This window comes from Notamacropus eugenii, chromosome 3 (assembly GCF_028372415.1).
Source record: "Notamacropus eugenii isolate mMacEug1 chromosome 3, mMacEug1.pri_v2, whole genome shotgun sequence".
Taxonomy (NCBI): Eukaryota; Metazoa; Chordata; class Mammalia; order Diprotodontia; family Macropodidae; genus Notamacropus; species Notamacropus eugenii.
Window position 1 is genome coordinate 368250747 of NC_092874.1, and position 22153 is coordinate 368272899.

The 22153-nt window shown below is 38.8% G+C and overlaps 1 protein-coding gene across 2 annotated transcripts in view; it reads left to right on the forward strand.

The window, feature by feature from the left end:
- The first annotated feature begins 6844 nt into the window (after positions 1-6844).
- The window catches only part of SLC25A46 (solute carrier family 25 member 46), a 28796-nt gene continuing 13487 nt past the window's right edge, over positions 6845-22153 (forward strand). The window contains exons 1-5 of one of the 2 annotated variants that reach the window (XM_072597377.1): positions 6845-6899; positions 10320-10362; positions 11606-11663; positions 13209-13286; positions 13761-13861. In XM_072597377.1, the coding sequence (XP_072453478.1) occupies positions 6860-6899; positions 10320-10362; positions 11606-11663; positions 13209-13286; positions 13761-13861 (320 nt within the window). In that variant the 5' untranslated portion in view covers positions 6845-6859. Of the gene's footprint in view, positions 6900-7479; positions 7923-10319; positions 10363-11605; positions 11664-13208; positions 13287-13760; positions 13862-22153 lie in introns of those variants that run through there. The other variant, XM_072597376.1, reaches the window with a different exon arrangement.

The following is a 22153-nucleotide window of genomic DNA, read 5'->3' on the forward strand; positions in this document are numbered from 1 at the left end:
TGGATGAATCAAAAGCATTAAGGTTGCCAGGAGAAATCTCAGATATTTAGATGATACTACTGTCATGGTAGAAAGTGAAGAGGAATTAAGAAGCCTCTTGATGAGGGTGAAATAAGAGAATGTAAAAGCTGTCCTGAAGCTTAACATCATGAAAACTAAAATCTTGGCAACAGGTCCCATCATTTCCTGGCAAATAGAGGGAGAAGAAATGGAAGCAGTGTCAGATTTTATATTCTTGGGTTTAAAGATCATTGCAGATGGTGACTACAGTCATGAAGTTAAGACACTTGCTCCTTGGAGGGAAAGCAAATCTGGATAGCATACTAAAAAGCAGAGACTTCACCTTGCCACAAAGTTCTATATAGTCAGATTTATGGTTTTTCCAGTAAAAATGTATGGCTGTCAGAGCTGGACTATAAGGAAAGCTGAACATCACCGAACTGACACTTTCAATTTATGGTGCTGGAGAAGACTTTGACGGTTCCATGGACAGCAAGGAGGTCAAATCAGTCAATACTTAAAGACATTAATTCAAGCTACTCACTAGAAGGTCAAATACTGAAGCTTAAGTACTTTGGCCACATAATGAGATGTGACTCACTGGAAAAGACTCTGATATTGGGAAAGATTGAAGGAAAAAGGAAAAGGGGATGGCAGAGGATGAGATAGATCGTAGCATAGAACCAATGAGTATGAACTTGGATAGACTTTGAGAGACAGAGGAGGATAAAATGGGTTGATGTATTATGGTCCATGGATCATGAAAAGTCAGTCACAACTGAACAACAAAACAACAACAAAATTGAGGGGATGGGAATGACAAGAGTGAACAATTTAGAATGGGAAATAGGAAGAGAACTACTATGTGCCAGCTACTGTGCTAAGCACTTAACAAATATTATCTCCATTTTACAGTTGAGGAAATGTAGGCAGACAGAGGTCAAATAACTTGCCTAGCATCACACAAATAGTGTCACAGGTCTTCCTGATTCCACGCCAGTGCTCTATCCACTGTACCACCTAGCTGGGGGAGAAGACTCACTGGGATAGGGAGAGTATGACAGGGTCAGTGAGTGAGTGTGTGTGTGTGTGTGTGTGTGTGTGTGTGTGTGTGTTCGTCCTTCCTTGCCGAAAAAAACCATGCCATCAGAGAAATAATGACATGACTTGCACTTTACTGTTTTGTTTTGTTTTTTTGGAGTGAGGGAGGGCTGTGCAGGTCACCAGCCTCACTTCTCCAGTGACCAGATATTCATCAGGATGACTGGAGATAACCCAGGATGAGGCAATTGAGGTTAAGTGACTTGCCCAAGGTCACTCAGCTAGTGAGTGTCAAGTGTCTCAGGTGAAATTTGAACTCAGCTCCTCCTGACTCCTGCACTGGTGCTTTATCCACTGTACCACCTAGCTGCCCCAAGACAGAGTCAGTGTATGCTAACCATTAAGGTATGAATACAAGCATTTTATTTTGGCTGATGAGAGGTCCATTGAGGGAGAGGCAGGTAATTAAACTTTTAAGGCCCTCCTTCAAGGCCCAACCTGATAACAGGTAGTAATATTGAGTCTTCTGTGAGTTCCAGGACACCCAACTTAGAGAAGAGAGAAGCAGGCAAAGGTAAGCCCTGAGGCAGTCTTCATGGGAGATAGCATCTGGTACTTTGAGGGAGTTCTGATCTGGGAAAACTCCAGAGCACTTTGCCCTGGGAAAAAGACAGAATACAGTGGCTTGGATCTGAGAGTAATTCAGGGATCTCTAGGAAGTTTCAGAGATAAAGACTCAGAATATATAAACATGTAATTAGCTTATATTTGGAGAAGTCACTGGTGTTATTTTTTATAAAATAGGCATGTGCTGCTTTTAAAAACATTTCAATTATTATTTTTTGTTACATTCTAAGTTCCAGGATATTTTCCTCCCTCCCCCCCCCCCCCCCCCCCCCCCCCGCCCATGTTGCTGTCTCGTGAGACAAACAAGAGAATTACAGAAAACAAGGGATATGTAAAATAGATGCCCTCTAGGCTCACAGTCTTTAAGATAACACTGATTAATTCACTAGGGCAGGAGATAAGCAGAATGTCTCTTAGGGTTGCAGTTTCTGTCTATAAATACCCGGACCCTCAGCTCAATAAACCAAGTTGGTCTTTCTTCTCCTGCCTCCCGGTGTCCTTCTTATTCACCACATCACCAAGCCGTGTAGGGATGCAGGACATCTGCTACAGTTTTCCCTTATAATTTCCCTTCATTGATATGCTATACCAATATCTGTTAGATGTTTAAAATTATATTATGATGTAGTCTTGGTATGTAATAAATTCATTTATATAAGAATGTCAGGCCTAGAGGCCTAAGGGCTACCCGAGTCTTACCTTACCTATCGCAGGTCTTCGGCTGGCCAAACCGGATAAACATATGAGAGAAGAGACTTTCCAGAGTCGAACAAGGGTTAGGCTTTATTCAAGGTCTTGGTTACATGTGCAGGGGAATTCTTCCTTAGGAGAGAGAAATCTCCCAAGGAGGCAAAGATCTTACAGTAAGAGAATGGAAGCGGAAGTGGAAGTGGGGAGAGAGGGGAGAGGGAAGAAAGAAGAGAGGAGAGGGAAGAGGGGCCTTCTGTCCTCTAAGGGCCCCTCAGTGCAAAGAGCGCCTTCAGGTTTTCCTGACCCTACTTAAGCTCTCCTGCCCCATAGTTTGCACCTGAATACCCTGCCTGTTAGACAACAATAGGTGTGCTCAGACCCCGGGCCAATCTCAAGGGCCGGGATGCTCTCTCCCAGCACGTTTCCCACGGGAAGAGGCGAAGAGGCGGAAATGCACGAGATAGCCCAGTCTCACACCTCAATTCCCTGCTGTTCCCTGGGGGGCCTCATGAGAACTCTAAGGTTTAGAAGTCCTCACCTTTACCCGCCTGAGACTGTCCACATGGAACTGAGCTTATACCCCCAACATAAGAAGTCCATGGCCAATAAAAAGTCCAAGCCATGTGAGCTCAAGACTTCTCAGACTTGGTGGATTCCCATAATCATGCATGACTAACTGACCAGATGCAATGGAGATAATGGGCTTTCCATAGAAGCAGGGTAGTGTTGTAGCCTTGCTCTATATCCTTATTGTGCATATCTTTGCTGTGTTTGGGCAAAGTAAACCTCCTTTATAAAATGTACATTGACTCACAAGTACCTCATTCCTTCCTGACTTTGAAGCTGAATCCTACAACATCTGCCTTAGGCTATTTCACTAATATACCATATTGTTAGGATATTTTCCAAATCTGTTAGGGTAAATTTAGAGGGTCAATAGTTTATGTAAAGAATAATATTATGTAGGTGTTAATTGCTTTAAATAAATTTTTGCCATTAAACTTTCATTTAAGTATGACAACGTATTTTTTGACAATACATAGCCACAACTTTATACATAATATTTTTATGTTCTATATGTTTTGCCTAGTAGTATGTAAAGACCTTACAATAAGGCAAGAACCCTAGGTCTTTTTTTTTGATTGTCCTTTGACCTATCAATTCTTTAGGGTTTAGTCTCCAATTAATTTTTTTTCAGTAGTCCTTTATTATTTGTATTGCATTTTAGTCATTAAAGGATATTTTCAAATATTTCTTCTCTGAATTTGTGAGATTTAAATGCACCTAGCTAAAATTTAATGTCATTTGCCTTATTTCTTATTATTCTCCACATACTATATCCTGCAGTCAAACTGTACTACTTGCATTGTGCTAAAACTAGTATATATGATTTCCTACAAGAAAATTTGATATTTTGTTCTAACATTTAACATTTTCCTTTTGTTGTTTTCTTGCCCAGTCTGATGGCTGTGAGCTAGAACCTTACAATTTATTTCTCTAATTATAGTGATTTATAAAGAATTTTTTCATATGATAGCTTAGATTTCTTCCTTTCAAAATTACCTACTTATATTATTTGACCATTTATTATGAAATGGTTCTCAAGTTTTATAAATTTGGATCAGTTCCTTCTATTACTTGTATCAGAGAAACTTGTTGCAAAGATTTGGTGAACAGACATGTAGGTAAGGGAGATGTGGTATTGTTTGAAGGAGAGGTTCTGGAAATACTCCTTATGGAGTGTTTCTCTCTGACCATGTCACTCCCTTATTCAATAAATGTTCAATAAATTCAATAAATTCCACACATACATATACATCTATAAATATGCACATATTTATACACACACCCACACACATATGTGAATATTGTCGACCTGAAAGTTTGGTTAAAGGAGGTAAACAGGCTAGGTGATATGAAATCCATATTGTTTATTCCCTTAAAGCTAGCCCGAGGCTAGAGAGCTTGATCATACAAGGAGCTAAAACCTAAGTTCTGACTATCTGATAAAAGAATGACTAGGCTTAAATATGTTTCAGAATAAATCCCAACTCAGCATGTTTGTTGTCACTCAAATTTATGATCCCCATGTATTATTAACTATGAGAAAGGAATTGTCTTAATTGAATTCAAGGGGTAAATAAAATAAGAGAGTCGACAAAGTGTCCATTGAAATTATGACCCAGGATATCTGTGTTTTCTTTACCATTAACATGCCATAACATAGATTATGTATTAAGATAGTGTCTCTGGTTAAGGGCGTCATAAAGAATGCTCTGAAGTCAGCCCCATCTAGCCTTGTTGATATGGGAAGAGGTATTCTCTGAGTTTATTCAAAGAACAAAGAAGCTGTTAGGTTCAGGCTCTTCCAGTTGATTAATTCAGGATCTGGCTCTCATTAAGGTCCAAAAAATGATATTAAATGATTATTTCTCTCTCTCTTTCTCTTGGTAACCAAAGACATGAAGAAATTGGATGCCTTAATATACTTTTAGAAAAGGGGGTGCCCGACAGGTTAAAATCAACCCTGATTGGTGAACAACTAGTGAGAGGGTGAGGCAAGAGTCTTCAGCATATCCTGCTGAGAATGAGGCTTGATCACCAGACCCAAAAGCCTCCAGTAATTTCTGGAGCCTTCTGGACAAAGGAATCCATCTCTACTAGACCAATCTGGTTGGTTTTCTCCTGAATGAGCTGGGTTAACCTAACCTCCAAAGGAGGGGTACAAAGACAAGAGTTTATTGCTTTGAGGCAGGAATTCACTTAGATTAGATTCTATTTACACTTTAAACAGAAGTCTCCTAACTGGGTGGGGTCCTGCTCAAGACTGAGGAGCATATACTCTTGAGGATTAGGACAATATCCCTGAATGATGAAATAAAATGCCTGAATCCTAATTAATAATGGATGATTAATATAACAGAAAATAATTTTAGCAAAAGCATACTTTAACATGTGGTATACTTTCATAGAAAGTTGCATACCTCTGAGAGGAGCTGTTTAGCATTTTTTTCCTTTTTTATTTCCTAGTGACTGGCACATGTTAAGTGCTTAATGCTTGACTGATAGGCATTATTCTCCTTCCTACCTCAAATGATGATTGTGAGAAAAGCACTTTCTAAACCTTAAAAGTTGACAGTTGGAGTTTAGAGGAAGGGAAGATCCATTTTTAGGATTGAAGAATGGTGTGGACACCCAAAAGAAACACTGAAGAAAAAGAATAGGTGTATATTGCTTTGTTGCTCTTTTAAACATAGATTGTGTCAAAAACACTTTGTCTGCTTTCATATCTCCCACAGCGCCCAATACTGCACGACTCAAAATAGTAATGAATGAATGAATGAACTCTGTCACCTGTGTCTGAGTATGTATTAAGTCTGTCACTTTTTGAATGAAGTCTGTCACCTGTGTCTGAGTGTATTATATTTCAGTTTAATTCATTAATTTCCACCAAGTCAAAAAAGGATGATACTGCCCCTACCTTGGTGCAGGCCCTTATTATCTCATGCTGGGACTATTACAATAGGCTGCTGGTAGTTCCTCCAGTCTCTCTCCACTCCAATCCCCCATTCAGCCACCAAAGTGATTTTCCGAAAACACAAGTTCTCCCATGTTACCCCCCTACTCAATAAACTCCAGTACCTCCCTGTTGCCTCCAGGACCAAATACAAAATCCACTATTTGGCATCCAAAGGCCCTCATAGTCTAGCCCCTTCCTATCGTTTCCAAGCTTCTTAAACCTTATTCCCCAACACATACTCTTCGATTCAATACTGGCCTCCTTGCTGTTCAAAAACAAGACATTCCAACTATTTCTCTTGGTATTTGCACTGGCTGTTTTCCTCCCTCATCTCCCCCTACTTGCCTTCCTGGCTTCCTTTAAGTATCAACTAAAATTTCATCTTCTGCATCTATAGGAAATGTTTCCCAACCCTTCTTAATTCTAGTGGTTCAGTTGTGTCTGAGTCCTCATGACCCCGTTTGGGGTTTTCTTGGCAAAAATACTGAAATGGTTTGTCATTTTCTTCTCCAACTTATTTTACTGATGAGAACCTGAAGCAAACAGGGTAAAGTGCCTTGCCCAAGGTCCCACACCCAATGTGAACTCAGGAAGAGGAGTCTTGCTAATTCAAGCCCAGTTCCTGAGCCACTTCACCACCTAGCTGCTTTTTTTTTTTATTTCCTATTTACACTGCACATAGCTTGTTTGTCCATTTGTTTGTCTTTGGTCTTTCCAGTTAGACTGCGAGCTCCTGGAGGGCAGGGATGGTCTTCTGCCTTTTTGTAAATCCGGCGTTCGTCAGAGTGCTTGGCATAAAGGCGCTTTACAAATGTTCATCGATTGACTTGTCTACCCTTTTAAATTAAGACCAGTAACGGATATACAGGTAAGAACGGAGGAGGGACCAAGGTTCTATTATGAAGACACTCAGAATCTTGGGCAGGGGGAGCCAAGAGGAGAGTCAAGCACAGAGGGAAAGCAAGTTCAGGTTCAGAAAGTATGACTTTGCTCCAGGAGCTCTTGGAGCTAATGAAAACAGGTAACCTTGACACCTGTATAATGGCTCAGGGTTAGGTTTAATTAGCCTGGAGGAAGTGTGTTCCAGGTGCAAGGCGGAAATGCGCCCCCAAATGGCTCCTACTTGCTCTGTGGTGGCCCCCAGTTTCTGAATCCTAGTGGGCTGGTTTTTTTTCTTCTAACCATAACTTGAATTAGCCCGATGTCCTGGCCTGCGCCCAGGTGGTCTTGCCCTCGAAGAAGCGTCTGTGGCGATCGTGGGGCATCCCAGGGGGTGCCCGGAATGATGCCCTGATTCCTCCCACAGCGTGGTGGCTGATCTCTCTGAGCGCGGCCCTCCCGGTCCATCTGCCTGAACACACCCGCCGGGCGTCGCCTCCGAAAGCACCACTGGTCCCGTTTCCTACAGATTCCTCCCGGCAGGGGTACGCGGCCTAACCCCTCCCACCTCCTCCGCCCCTCCCACCTCCTCCACCCCCTCCTTCCTTTAAACCACAACTTTTACCAGCCCTCTGGGCTCAATTTCGGATACACCCACGTTACCCCTACGTCACCCCAGCAACCGACGCGGCAACGGAGAGCAGAAAAAGCGAGAGTCATGTCCCGGAACTTCCGCTTCCGGGAGCAGCGGGTGACTTCCGGTTGTCAGAATCTGGACGCCGAGGAGAAAGCGGCGGTGGTCGCGGCGGCAGGGCCTCCGCCCATGGTTGACGTGCCCTCTGGCACTTGGGGCTCCGTCTTTCTTCGTCGAATTCGATGCATCCGCGGCGTCCTGACGGCTTCGATGGCTTGGGCTACCGGGGTGGGGGCGGCGGCGGCAGCCGCGAGGAAGCCGGGGGCAGCACTTTCGCTGCAAAGTCCTTCAGCTCCAGCTCCGACCTGAGCCACTGGGTGACCACCCCGCCCGACATCCCCGGCAGCCGCAACCTGCACTGGGGGGAGAAGACCCCGCACTACGGCCCGGGAGCAGCCCCCGCCCCGCTCGGGGGGGCCGGCGAGGAGCCCTACCCCGGCAGCTGCAGCAGCGGAGCGGGGGCTAGTAGTGGTGAGGGCCGGCGAGTCGGGAGAAGCGTCCGGAGCCTGGGCCTGGGCGGCTGGTCTCGGGGAGGGAGCGGCTTGGCCGCTGGTGGCTGCTGGCTCCTCCCGCGGGATCGCTTTCCTGGATTTGTTTTTGTTTTTGTTTTTAATTTTCATTCCCGGGCCCTCCAAACCCCACACCTGGTCTTTTCCATTCTTTAACTTAGCATACTTTACTCATTTTCTTATTTCCTTATCGAAGCCTCCGAGAGGAGGGTGTGTTAAAGTGCTAGGAAATCACTTTGGTAGCCCTTAAAGCGAACACTGGGAGTAGGAGGTCCACAGGCTAAAATTTTATCTTACCCAGCCATGCCCTACCACGTGACCTTGGGACTTCACTAAAACTTTCATTTTAAAAATGTCAGTAATAGCTACTCTTTCCCAGCTTTATGGATTATGTACCCAGTTATTTTCACTTAAAATTTCCATCAGATATGTCTGTGATTCTTCATTTTTTATTTAACAATTTTATTCAACAGTTTGTATTCATTGGGTGGAAGAGTTGGTCTTAAACTGTTTCTTTTGGAGCCACCTTTAGCTTGAAATTGAAAGACATTTTTCAGTGCTCTCCTTTCCTTCTTAAGAGTAGTTTTTTTAATCTTCATTTTCCTCTTGAACTCTTAGCTTTTATAGAATTTCCATCCCCATTAGGATAGAAACATCTTTAGGTGAATATAAACCTGTTATTTGCACTTGCCATGCAGTAAAGAAAATCTTCGAAGCTTATTTTGATGCTTTTTAAAATCTAATTTTACAGTTTTAGCCTGAGTTGAAAAACTCATTTGCCTTTATAATAATGGTAAAGCTGCACAGCTGAATACCAAAATGTATATATTTGAGGTTGTAAATAACATCCCTATACCAAAGCTGATTCCAGATTTGGAATTGTGGCTCCAAAGTTTTGTAATATGGATATATTTTACTTTTATTTGAATGATTTGTTTTAACTGTAGCCATGTAATTGTAGTTATAACTATAAGTAAGAAAAGTTAGGGAGTTTCAGTTGGTTAAAAATATGTCAGTAATATGAATCACAGCCAAAAATATTAATTTGGTATCAGACTGCATTGAAAAGCATAGGGTCCTGAACAGGGTCGACCTCTTTTTGCCCTAGTTAGGCCATGTCTACAGAACTGTGTTTGATTCTGAATATCTCATTTTAGAAACTACATAGACAAAAGGGAGTTCATGTAGAAGAAGGTAACCAAGGTGGTGAGAGAACTGTCCAGCAATGCCATGGTAGGATCTCTTGAAGGAACTGGGAGTATTTTTTGATGGCTGCCTTCAATTATTGGGAAGATTATTGTGTGACAGGGACCTCGTTGGTCCCAGAGGTCAAAAATAGGAGCATTTGGTGGCAGCAGAACAAGTTTTCGCTCACTCTGAAGGAAAGCTTCTTAACAATGAAAGGTATCCAGAAGAGTGAGCTGCCTTGAGAGGTAGTGGATTTCTCTTTAGAAAGTCTTATCTGTTTGTCTATTATGTTACAGAGGGAATTCCTATTCAAGTAAAGCTAAAAGATTTCCTTTTGTGGTCTTCTGAAATTTTGTAGTGCTGCTGCTGTCTCATAGATACTTTTTTCCCCAACACACAAGTATTTATTAAGGGTCCTTATGTGCCTGACACTAAGACGTTGTGCTAGATACATATATATATGTGTAAATATATAAATATACAACGATTATAAAATTTTGGAATTTGTAAGCCACAGATGATAATTGGTTTAAACACATTATTGTCATTCCTGTATGCTTAAAGTACTTATTTGCTGTACTAGAAAACATTTGTGGTGCAGTTGAAAGAGCCCTGGATGTGACATTGAGAGGGCTTGATTTCCAGTCTCAGTTGTGCCATCTACATATGTGAGTTTGGGCAATTCACTTCATCTCTCTGGATCTCAGATTCCTCGTATGTAAAATGAAGTTGCTTAACTAGACAACCGAAATCCCTCCCATGTCTGAAGTGATAATCCAATCCCGGTCAGTCGCTGAGAAAATAATTAACCATTTATACGGTTATTTGTTAGAGCTCTTTTTCTGTTCATATTTTGAAGATACAAATCCTTTTTTTCAGCTTGAAATAATTTATATTTTTTTGGATGAGTGTAGAAGTTTATCTTAACTGTCAATTTCTTACACTGAAAATAGTATATGAAACTATTGTGGCAATGACAGGAGCCAGTGGGTAATGGTATAGTTTATACAACAAGAAATGTATTCATGAGTTACCAGGAATCATGGAATACTTCAGGGTCTCCAGTACAGATTCATCATTTATGCGAACATTCTAAAAATAGAAATTAGTCTTAAATTGCTATAGTTTACCCAACTATAAGTGATATATAATCTTATTTCATTTCTTTCAGAACAGTTGAATAGATTTGCTGGATTTGGTATTGGACTTGCAAGGTACTAGTTTTGTGGAATATATGCTTTTAAGCTAATTAGAAAATGAGTAATGGCGAAGATGAAGAATTTATTGAATAAGTGATAATTGTTTTGGACAGTAAGAATCAAGATTCTGAGTTTATGATCAGAAGAAGACAGGTTAGATCAAGGGTTCCTAATTTTTTTGGGTCAGGTACCCCATTGGCATTCTAATGAAAGCTCCGTACCTCTTTGCAAAATATTGTTTTTAAATGCATAAATTAAAATACACAAGATTACAAAGGAAATTAGATTTATTGAAATAAAAATATGTATTTTTTTCTTATCCAAGTTCATGAACCTCAGCTGATTCACTTATAAAATTAAAATCAAAAAACAACTTTGTAGTTTTGCCCGACATTTGAAAAAAAGTTTTAAGCACTAGAAAATCTGATTTTACTTAAAATCAATTTGAGATTATAATCTACAGTCAGTACCATGTTTGTAGAATACACTTAATTGAGTGTATGATTTTATTGTTTTGGAGACTTTAACTATAACATAGCCTTGTATTTACTAATAGTTTTTAATTGGACATCAACTTGGCTGTACATACAGGACATTTCTTCACATTTCCGTCAAATTCAGTAAAGGGCAAAATACTGAATTTATTTTTGCTTCTTATTGTTACGATTTTATGATTATTTCAATACTTCAGGAACCTGTATGGAATTTTTTGATGTGGGAATTCCTTTCTCTTGGAGTTGTGATAACCCTCTGCAACTGAAGAGTTTCTTTGGCCTCAAAATGTATCACCTTGTGATTATCATGTGTATACACTTTCCCAAACCTAACTGTGTTGTTTCTTAAACAACAGAGAACTCAGTTTCACTTTCATACCAAAATGATGAATCCGAGGAGGACTTTGGGGGTATATATTCTGACTCCATAGTATATGCTAATAAAAATTTAGAGAAATGAAGGTGGATGTTTTAAGGCTAAAAGAGAAAGGATCTACTTGGCTTAGCACACATCCACCATTAGGATTTGTTTTTCATAAATGGGTAGTATATATTGTTTCAGTTACATAACACATACATAGTCCAATTGTGTGCTTTTGTTAGTAATAGTGCCTTGCTTTTGAAGTACATTTTTATGTGCCTTTGAGATCTTTTTGATAATAAATATATTAACAATTTTAGAATTGTATATTGTAATCCTGTATAATTTTTTAGAAAGACAAATTTTGAAGTATTTCCACAAATGTTCAAAATTATTTTTGTAGTCTCTTTACAGAAAATGTTTTGGCCCATCCTTGCATTGTTCTCCGTCGCCAGTGTCAGGTAATTACATAATTTCAGTTGCCTTTCGAAAATTTTAATTAAATGCTGACTTAGTATAGGTCAGGATGAAGGTGAGACTTCCAAGATTTATAATGAACTTTGATAAAGCAGGCTATAAATATTTGCTCTCTTATTTCAAGTGATTTTTTTCCTAAAATCTGTGCTAATATTTAGGATCCTAGAATTTGAGAACTTCAAGGGACTTTAGCGCTCTAGGCCAATCCCTTTATTTTTAAGAACAGGAAACAGGACAGAGTTTAAATAACTTTTTTTAAGTCACATGGTTGACAAATGGTAGAGTCAGGATCAGAACTCATTTTTTTGACTCTCATTCTAGTGTCCTTTTTCTGTATGTTGTATATCAATGAAGGCACTATAACTCATTGTCTTAGTATACCTTTAAAGACTATTATTTTTTGATAAATCATGTGATAGGACCAAAACTATAAAGTTGCCATTGTCTTCTGTAATATTCATTAGCTTTTTCATCTTAGATTCATAAATGCATAGAATTTTAGAACTATAAGAACTTTAGAGATAGAGTGAATTTTCCAAATAGGTTACAGAAGGGCTCCTCATACTTCAAAACAGAAATCAAAGCTTACTTTTGCTTTTAAATTTTCTTAAAACAAATGTTTTAACATAAAGATGGTGCTTTTCAAAATGTAATTCTTAATTTATTTCAAGTTTTGTGGATTTACCCATATACAGTTAAAGGAAAATGCATTTTTAAAAATATTCTGACTTTAAGCATGGAAAACGGTCTCATCTTCAATAATTTGTTTTGATGTAGTCACAGCATGTATCCCTGTTTTCTAGGTAGTCCTTTTCTTTCTCCCTTTAAATCTTGTAATTCCTAGAAACAGTGATTATGATGATTTGTGAAGTTCCTTGTTTCCATAATGTACTTTGTACTGGAGACAGATCCCAGGAGAGGAACCATAGAAGTGGTTGCCTTTCTGCAGTTTAGCTCTTGGACTTTTTTTAAGTCTCCGTAATTTCTTCGGGTCACTTAGGAGTGTGGGAAGCATTGTCTTTGAAGCCTTATATGAAAAAAAGATTAAGATTAGAAAGGACAGATGAGATAGGCAAAGGTTGTGCTCTTAGAATAGAAAAGGAAGACTTGACACTTTAGGGCTCAACCTGTTTTCACTTGCGAATTTTTAAGTTCTTTTAGGGGAAGTCATGCACATGAATGGATCTTTCCTCTTATAAGGTACCCATGTATAGATTCTTTGAGCATGAATTGAACTTAGTACATCAATATTTTAGGAACTTAGTTTGACTAGGAATCTCTTCATACATAGTTAATTACATAATTAATGGAATAAGCATATTCTGTTGTTGTAAAAGTATAATTTAAATGCATTTTAATTACCTCCTGATTTTTTAAAATAAAATTATTGCTTTGCAAATATATTTCTATATTCCCTAAGATAGAAATGCATTAACATGATTTAATATTTCATTAGGCAACTTACATGTATTTAAGGGAAAATGAAGTTTCTAATACACTGATGACAGACTTAAAAATCTTCCTAACAGGTTAACTATCATGCTCGACATTATCACCTCACTCCATTTACAGTCATCAATATCATGTATAGCTTCAACAAAACCCAGGTGAGAATGTCAGTCTACAGATTTGTTTGATACTTCTTTTAAAAGTTGAAGTTGTGTTATGTAAACTCATTTACCTTAATTTTAAAGAGAACTGTTCTTGTCCACTTAGATGGACAGTAAGGAAAAGTTTTTAAAAATGGGAAACTTTGAAATATATGTATTTATATTTAATTGCATAGTCTTCATGACCCCAATTCAAACTTCTTATCTGTAAGAATATAGCGTAAGCTCCTAGAAGGTTGTTTTGATTGTGTCATTGTATCTTCAGCATCTAGCAGAGTTCCAGACACATAGTAGATGCTTAATTAATTCTTACTGAATTTAATACTTTAAAGAGTATGAAAAGAAATTAAGTCAAGACTCTCTATTAAGATTTTCTCTGGGAAAGCATCAGTAACAATTACAATATAATTAAGTATTTATCCATGTTATGTAGACTCTAATGGATACATTTTTTGTTGTGTTGCATTTTAGGGTCCAAGAGCCCTTTGGAAAGGAATGGGAAGCACATTTATTGTTCAGGGCATCACACTTGGAGCTGAAGGAATTATCAGTGAATTCACACATTTGCCAAGGTATCCTTTTTAAAATCTGTAGTGCAGTGTAAGAAAAAAAATTTAAGTGTCCATGTTGAATCTGATATCTGGTATGAAATAGCCAAAATAAAAATTTGCCTATAACATTATAGTCCAGTGAATGATAGAATTAAATGAATTGTTTTGAACTGGGGAAGTAGCCATGGTGTAGTGAATAGAGAGCCAGCCTCAAAGCCGGGAAGACCTAGTTAAAGTCCTGTGTCAGATATATACACACTATTTGACCTTGGGCCAGTCACAACCTCTCAGTGCTCTAGGCACTTCTTTAATACTATAAATTTCAGAGACGGTATGAACTTGAAATTGGTAAAAAGAATTTCCTTATTAAGAAGCTCCCTTTGTTAATGAAATCACAGATCCAGTTCGTATTCCTGTCCCTTACAAATAGAAAGGAACTTAAAAGATTTTTAGCCTATTCATATTAAACCATAACTTCAACTTTTGCCTCCTAAAAATACACCTTTAAAGTTTCACATTGCTTGCTAAAGCAGACTACAGTGAGTTTTCTCTCTCAAATTTTTTATATACCATTGAAATCACAGATTCAGGTCTAGTTCCGGTCTCCTCAGCTTGTGGTCCTAAAATTCTTTTAAATATAGTAATACAAAAAAGACTTAAAGTTTATACATTTAAATTTTAACTTAAAATTTTGGGGCTGGCAAATATTTTCATCAGAATGTGCATGCTTAAAAATAAAAAGTTTTGTTTTGGTATCCTTCATAATCTTTTTTGTATATTGCTACATTGAAAGAAAAATAAATTAATACTCATTAGCTAAATACCCTCAGAAGTTTAGTGATAACTATGAAAACTATGAAAATATAATGTAATGTTGAAAAGAATAAATATTTATGACTGTTTATAATGGGCTCAGCATATATACTGTGGGAAGTATTCCCCCAAAATAAAAAATTTCCATTGCCCTCAAGAGGCAGCCACAAAAGAGAAATAATATAGATTTCAGAGTAGTAGTATTGAATTTCAAAAGACAGAATGGAAGAAAAGAAATTGCTAAGCTGATTGAATAGACAACACATCATTTTAATAAAGTTCTTACTACTCTTCCAGTCTGAGTTTTTAGTCTCCAGGCTCAGTGTATTAGTTTTCTTCCATGTATAGGTTGTGATCTTATTTAAGTAAAGGGTGAAGGAAGCAGAAATTATTTTTCTCCTGAATTTCCTAGTACTTTGTATTTCTCTTATGTACTTATCACAGTATGAAAGTTAATTGCCTGAATCTCTTCCTGTTTATAGATGGGAAGCTCTTTGAGAGCTCAAACTGTCTTATTCTTCTTTGTATTCCCTTCCAACCTAGCCATAGTGCTTTGTATATATTAGTAATGATTAAATATTTGCTGAATAAATCAAAATTTTGTATGCATGTACACACAGGGCAGTTAGTGAATAGTGTTGGACCTGGAATCAGGAAGACCTGAGTTCCAATTCAGCCTCACACACTTACTAGCTGTATGACTCTGGGCAAATCACTTAACCCTGTTTGCCTCAGTTTCCTCATCCATAAAATGAGCTGGAGAAGAAAATGACAGACTACTCCAGTCAGTATCTTTGCCAAGAAGACCCTAAATGGGATCATGAAGAGTCATACTGGACTCAAACAACTGAATAACACACAGCTATGATTTCTGTAATTCATTTTGTATGTTGCCCAAGAAAATTTACTCTTCTGTTTGGATAAATATGGTAGTTGATTCCATTGAAGAAAAATATTTTGTAATATTAGACAGAGGGACATCATTCAGTATTTATTTTCATATGTAAGTGCATTGTTGTTGTAATTCACTTTCTTGTGAATGCAAAGTGTTCTTGAAATTTTTTATGTGGAAACTGTGTGTGTGTGTGTGTGTGTGAGTGTGTGTGTGTGAGAGAGAGAGAGAGAGAGAGAGAGAGAGAAGTAGCAACATTGTAATAAATTTAATGGTTTCATCAAAAAGTATTCATTGGTTTTGACTTCCTTATTGCCCTCTCTTTTATCACCCCCTCACGTTATCCTCTTAATCCCCTTCACTTCCACTTCCCTGTTGGGTAAGATAGATTTCTATACTCATTTGAGTGTGTATAGATATTCTTCCCATTTTGAACCAATTCAGATGAAAATGAGGTTCAAGCATTGCCCCCCCCCACCCATGTCCCACCATTTTCCTCTCTACTATTAAAGTTCTTTCATACCTCTTTTAAGTACAATAATTTTCCCCACTCTTCCTTACCCTTCTCCCAGTACATCCTTCTTTTTCACCCATTCATTTATTTTTAGATAATCCCAACATAGTGGATTCAGTCCTGTGCTTTCTATGTTGAGTCATTCTAACTGCCCTATTAACTGCCCTAATAGTGATAAAGTTCTTAAGTGTTACATATATTATCTTCCTATATAGGAATGTAAACAGTTTAACTTTACAGAATCCCCTATGATTTCTTTTTCATGTTTTTCTCTTTATGCTTCTCTTGAATCTTGTATTTGAAAGTCACATTTTCTGTTCAGCTCTGGTCTTTTCATCAGTAATACTTTAAAGTCCTGTATTTCATTAAATATCCATTTTTCCTCGCGAAAGGTTATACTTAGTTTTGCTGTGTAGGTTATTCTTGATTGTAATCCTAGTTCCTTTGCCTTTTGGGATATCATATTCCAAGTGCTCTGTTCCTTTAACATAGTTGACTGTTGTCCTTCGTTCTCAAAGAGGACCAAAATTACATCACTACGTTGGGGTCAAGGTACAACATATCCAACTAAGGCTGATCAGACCAGTATAAGCTCAAAAGGCTCTACCATGGGTTGGACACAAATAGCTCATATGAACATTTGGAATGTCTCTAAATTTGACATATCATGTTTCTTTTGAGCTACTGCAATTCTGCTTTGCTCATGGAACACAGCACCTTCTCTGATGCTGGCACACTATGTTAGATGGTCCTTTCCTAGTGTCTCCTATGTCATGAAATCAATTTCAGAGCTCTTCAGAGAGAACTTGAGACTGTCCTTGTGTTACTTCTTCTGACCACCATGTGAGCAACTTCCTCGTGTGAGTTCTCCATAAAATAATCTTTTAGGCAAATGTATGTTGGGTATTGGAACAACATGGCTAGCCCTTCACAGTTGTGCTCTCTACAGTAGAGTTTGAATATTTTGGCAGTTGAGCTTGAGAAAGGACCTCAGTGTCTGGTAACTTATTTTGCTAGGTGATCTTTAGAATCTTCCCAGCACAGTTCAGATGGAAGTGTTTCAGTGTACTGTCCAAGTTTCATAGGCATACAACAATGAGGTTATTGTAGTGGCTCTGTAGACCTTCAGTTTTCTAGCAGTGTAATAACTGTTCTTTACCATACTTTCCTTTGGCTCCTCCCAAACACTGAGCTACCTCTTACAATGCATAGTCAACCTCATCATCTATGTGGACATCCTGGAAAGTATACTGCCAAGGTAAATGAAGTTATCCACAGTATTCAGAATTTCTCCATTTGCTTTAAGTGATGGTTCCATCCAATGGCATAATGCTGGCTAGTGAAGAACCTATGATTTCTTAATGCTAATTGTTAAGCCAAAAGAGCACAAGCAGCAGAGAATCAATCCATACTTTGTTGCATCTCAGCTTCAGAGGTTGCATTGAATGTGTAATCATCTGGGAACAAAAAAATCATGCATCAACTCTCCTTCCACTTAAGTCTTGACTTGGAGCCTTGTCAGGTTAAATAATTTACTATCAGTGCAGTAGCTGACCTTGATGTCCTTGCTGAAGTCATCTGACATCATTGCTGAAAGCATCATACTAAAAAGCATGGACATAGCCTTGCTTCAGTTCATTGGTGACTAGGAAAGCACAGCAGCATCATTCATTATGAAGAACCCTTGCAGGCATGCTGTCATAAAACTGGCAAATAATACTGATGAACTTCCCTGGGCAAGCAGATTTAGACATCATTCTCCATAAGCCCTCATGGCTAACAGTATCAAAGGCTTTGGTCAGACTGATGAATATTGTATGTAGACCTCTATTCTGCTCCTGGCATTTCAAACACTATATTGACCAATCCTTGGCCCTTTGTGAAGTTATACTGGCTCTCAGGTATGTAACAGTCTTTCTGGTGAAGGATCAGCCTGTTAAGGAGGATTCCGGCAAGAATCTTGCCACTAGTGATGAAGAGAGAGACACATTCCCCCCCAGCCCCAATTTGTCACAGGACAGTGTATTTCCTTTATAGAGATGGACAGTGGAAGGATCCTTGAACTTCTGGGGAATAACCTCTTCTTGCTATATAACCCAGAAAATTTCAGGCAGCTTTTATATGAGTAATAGACAACCTGCCTTGTAAATCGATTGGGATAGAACCCACACCAAGCGTTTTGCCACATGAGAGGAGCCTAATTACATTTAAAACCTCTCCTTTAATTGGAAATTGGGCTAGAGAGAGATTGATTTTAACCTGATGTATATGGTCAGTGACTTCAGCATTGGTTGATGATGTTTTGTTGAGAATACTATGGAAGTGTTGAGGCCTTTTCTCCAGGATCATGTCCTTATCACTAATCAATGTGGCTCCATCAGCACTGAGTAGTTGAGATGTATTATAGGACTTTGGCCCATAAATAGTCTTAGGGCATCATAAAAATGCTTTGGGTTTTTACTATCAATGGAAAACTGAATTTCATCTACATTCTTACTGATCCAAGAGTCCTGCATCTCTAAGCTTTATTTGTGTTTTGCTTTTGATGGAGTTAAATGCTGCCTTCTGAGAGACAGATGAACTGTCCTGCTTGATGTTTGCAAGTGTTTTGACCCAGATGAGTAAATGCGGTCTGGTGTACCAAATCTCTGAAAGCTGTGCGCTGACTTTCTGCTCTGCTGTTGCCAACTCTTGTGTTGGCTCAGGTTTCCCTCCAAGTTGGCAACTAATTGTTTCTACTCAGAGAAGCTCTCTGATCTGGTAGTTGTTTGCCTTGAGGACACCACTTTTGTTAAATATGAATGTTTAACTTGGAGAGGATAAGTCTGTGATCAGTCCAGCAGTCTGAGCCACACATCACCTTCATCACTCTTATATTTAATTCCATCTGTCTCTTTTCCTTACAATGACATACTCTATTAAATGCCAGCGTTTGCTACAAGGATGAATCCATGAAGTTAGTTGCATTTAGGTAAATGGAAGACAGTGTTGGTGATAAGAAGATGATGAGATGCACAAGTCTTTGATAGTAAATGAACATTGCTGTTCCTGTTTCTGACTCCATTCCTCCCAAGGATTCCATTGCCCTGTCTTGTAGTCTGTGCCTACTCTTGCATTAAAATCACCCAGACTTATAAGCTTGTCCTCTTTCAGCACACTGAAGATAAGGGTCTCTAAGTCTTCATAAAATTTTTCTTCGATTTCATGAGGATTCATCATGGTGGGAGCATATGCATTGATAATGGTGGCATGGCACTTTCATGCAATCACATTGCCATGAGCCTGTCATTCACTGCTTTTGAAGGGCATACAAGCTTGTTGACTAGATTAGTTTTGATTGCAAAACCTATGCCAGATTGATGGTGCTTCCCTTTGCTGCAGCCACCCCATAAAAAACAGCTCTTGACTTCAAAAGGCTGGCCTTCATTTGCTAGCCTTATTGTAATCATGGCTGCTATTTGGATTTGATACTTGCTAAGTTCTCTGACAAGAGCTGTTCGTCTTTCAGGTCCACTGGATTTTATGTTATCCATAAGTGTGCACACATTCCATGTACTGATGGTGAGTGGAAGCAATTTTGCAAAAGTTTTTGTACATTTTTTTGTGTTTCAACCACAAAGTGGGATCCTCACATACTACGGTAAGCAGGTCAGGGTTGGGTAAAGCAGAAAATTTTTAGGGCACCTTTTCTAGTTCCTTCTTTGTACCAGGAGGTGAGCAGTGCAATTTGTTCAAAATGACTGCTCCGATACCCAGGGGACTGCCAAATGCCACTGCTGTTTCCAGCAAGAATATGACCTGTGCTCTGGGCCACTTGTGTGTAGGATGTGACTACAGCTCCCAGTGTATCCACATCTGCTGCTTTGTTACTTGCCTGTTGTCACAGGAATTTGCATTACATAAAAATGGTAAGATAGTACAAGTGATAATCTTTTGATTTGTGCATAAATTGGATTTAAGTGGTGAGGCAGAGTTGTGTGAAGTCATCTGCCTGTCATCAAAGTCTAGTGGTAAAATAAAGTCAAAATGACTGGTGATGACTCAGAATACAGTGGATGCCTTGCCATCTTTGATATCTAACCAAACTCTTAGCTCTCCACAGTGCTTACTTTAGCCACCTTCATGACTGTTGGAACAAATTGTTCTCATTTGTCAGTTCCACCAGGAAAAGTCTTTACATACTTGGCGTAGACACCCCGCTAACTCATCAAAGGGTTTGAGATTCCTTAGTTACCCTCAACTTGGTTTTGCCTGTCTGCTGAAACAATTTATTGGAGTTTGGCCACTGTGCATGCAACAGCTAATTGGAGATGCAAGTGAGAATTGGCTAGATCAGGTGGACATCAGAGGTGAAAAGCAGCTCTGAAAAATGCTCATAAGCTCTCACACCAGAGGTACTAGTCTTCCCTAAACACACTTTATACCTCAGCATGGTAGTTGCTAAACCTTATGTGATCCTGTCTGTGGCTTCATGGTATATGGATGGTTTTTTTATGGTTACTTTCAGTATTTTCTCCTTGACTTGGAAACTCAGGAATTTAGCTATGCTATTTCTGGGAATTTTCACTCTGGTATCTTTTTCAGGTGGTGATTGGTAGAATCTTTCAGTTTTTGTCTTGCTTTAGGTTCAAGGGTATCAGAATAGTTTTCATTAATAACTTATTGAAATGATGTCCAGGCTCTTTTTTTGATCACAGTTTTCATGTAGTTCAATAATTCTTAAATTATCTCTTCTCAGCTTGTTTTCCAGGTCAGGTTTTTTTTTTTTTCCCAGTGAAATATTTCACATATTCATCTACTTTTTTTCATTCTTTTGGCTTTGTTTTATTGTTTCTTGATGTCTCATGGAGCTGTTAGGTTCCATTTGCACAATTCTGATTTTTAAGGCATTGTTTTCTTCAGTGAGCTTTTGTGCCTCTTTTTCCATTTGGCCAGTTCTGCCTTTTAAGGAATTATTTTCATCACTGAAGTTTTGTAGCTTCTTTTATCAATCTGTTCTACTTCTGTCCACATTGTTTTTTAAGATGTTATTGTCTTTAATATTTTTTGTGCTTCTTTTACCAAGCTTTTAATTCTCTTCTCATAATTTTCTTCCCTTGCTCTCATTTCTTTACTCTCTTTTCCTCTACCACTCTTATTTGATTTTTAAAATCATTTTTTGACTCTTCCAGGAATTCTTGTTGGCATGTATACAGTTAATGTTTTATTTTTCCTTTCAGTCTTTGCTTGTAGCTGTTTTGAATCATCTTCCTCTGAGTTTGTGTCTTGATCTTCCCTGTCTCCATAATAGTTTTTTATGGTCAGGTTATTTTTTTTGTTTGTTTCCATATATTTTCCAGCCTATTTCTTGACTTTCAACTTTGTGTTAAAGTTGGGCTCTGTTCTTGGCATTAGGGGGAAGGGGCACAAGCTTTACTCTTTTTCAGAGCAAATTCTGGAGGGGCTGGAAGTTTTTGGTGCTTTTGTACGATTTTGGGAGAAGAGTGGTCACTGCTCTTCTGGTCTGGTCTCTGGTCCTTACTCAGGAAGGACTCCTTAGGACCCCTTATCCCTTAGGACCTGAAGTAATTCTACTCCCCATGGTCCCTGTGTGGGCCTGCAAGTAAAACTGCTCCTCACGGCCCCAATTCTTTGGGATAGCATATGACTGTTTCTTAGCACCCCCCCCGCCCTCTTTCATAACCAAAAGTGCTTCTTTCCCCCCCTGAACTGTGAGTAGAGGTGGGTAGAGGCCACAGAGTTGCCAAACATTGTCTGCTGCTAGCATAGGCGGCCCTTGTAATCTCATTCTGACCAATTGCCCAGTCATCTTATCTTCTCCAGCTTGAGTACTACCAAAACTGTAGCTGTTGCTTTTTCCATCACCAAGTCCCACCATGGCGTTCCATCTATTTGGGCACTATATCAACCTCTACTTCCATGTTACAAATCTCTCCTTTCAATCTCCTAAATTGTCTTTGTCTAGAAGAATGTCTCGCCCTGACCTTTTGTTGTCTCTGTTGCTCCAGAATTCCATCTGAGGCATTATTTGGAAGTCATTTGGAGGGAAATGGCAAAGCTTGGCTGTAGATTACTGTCTTGGCTCTGACCCTGG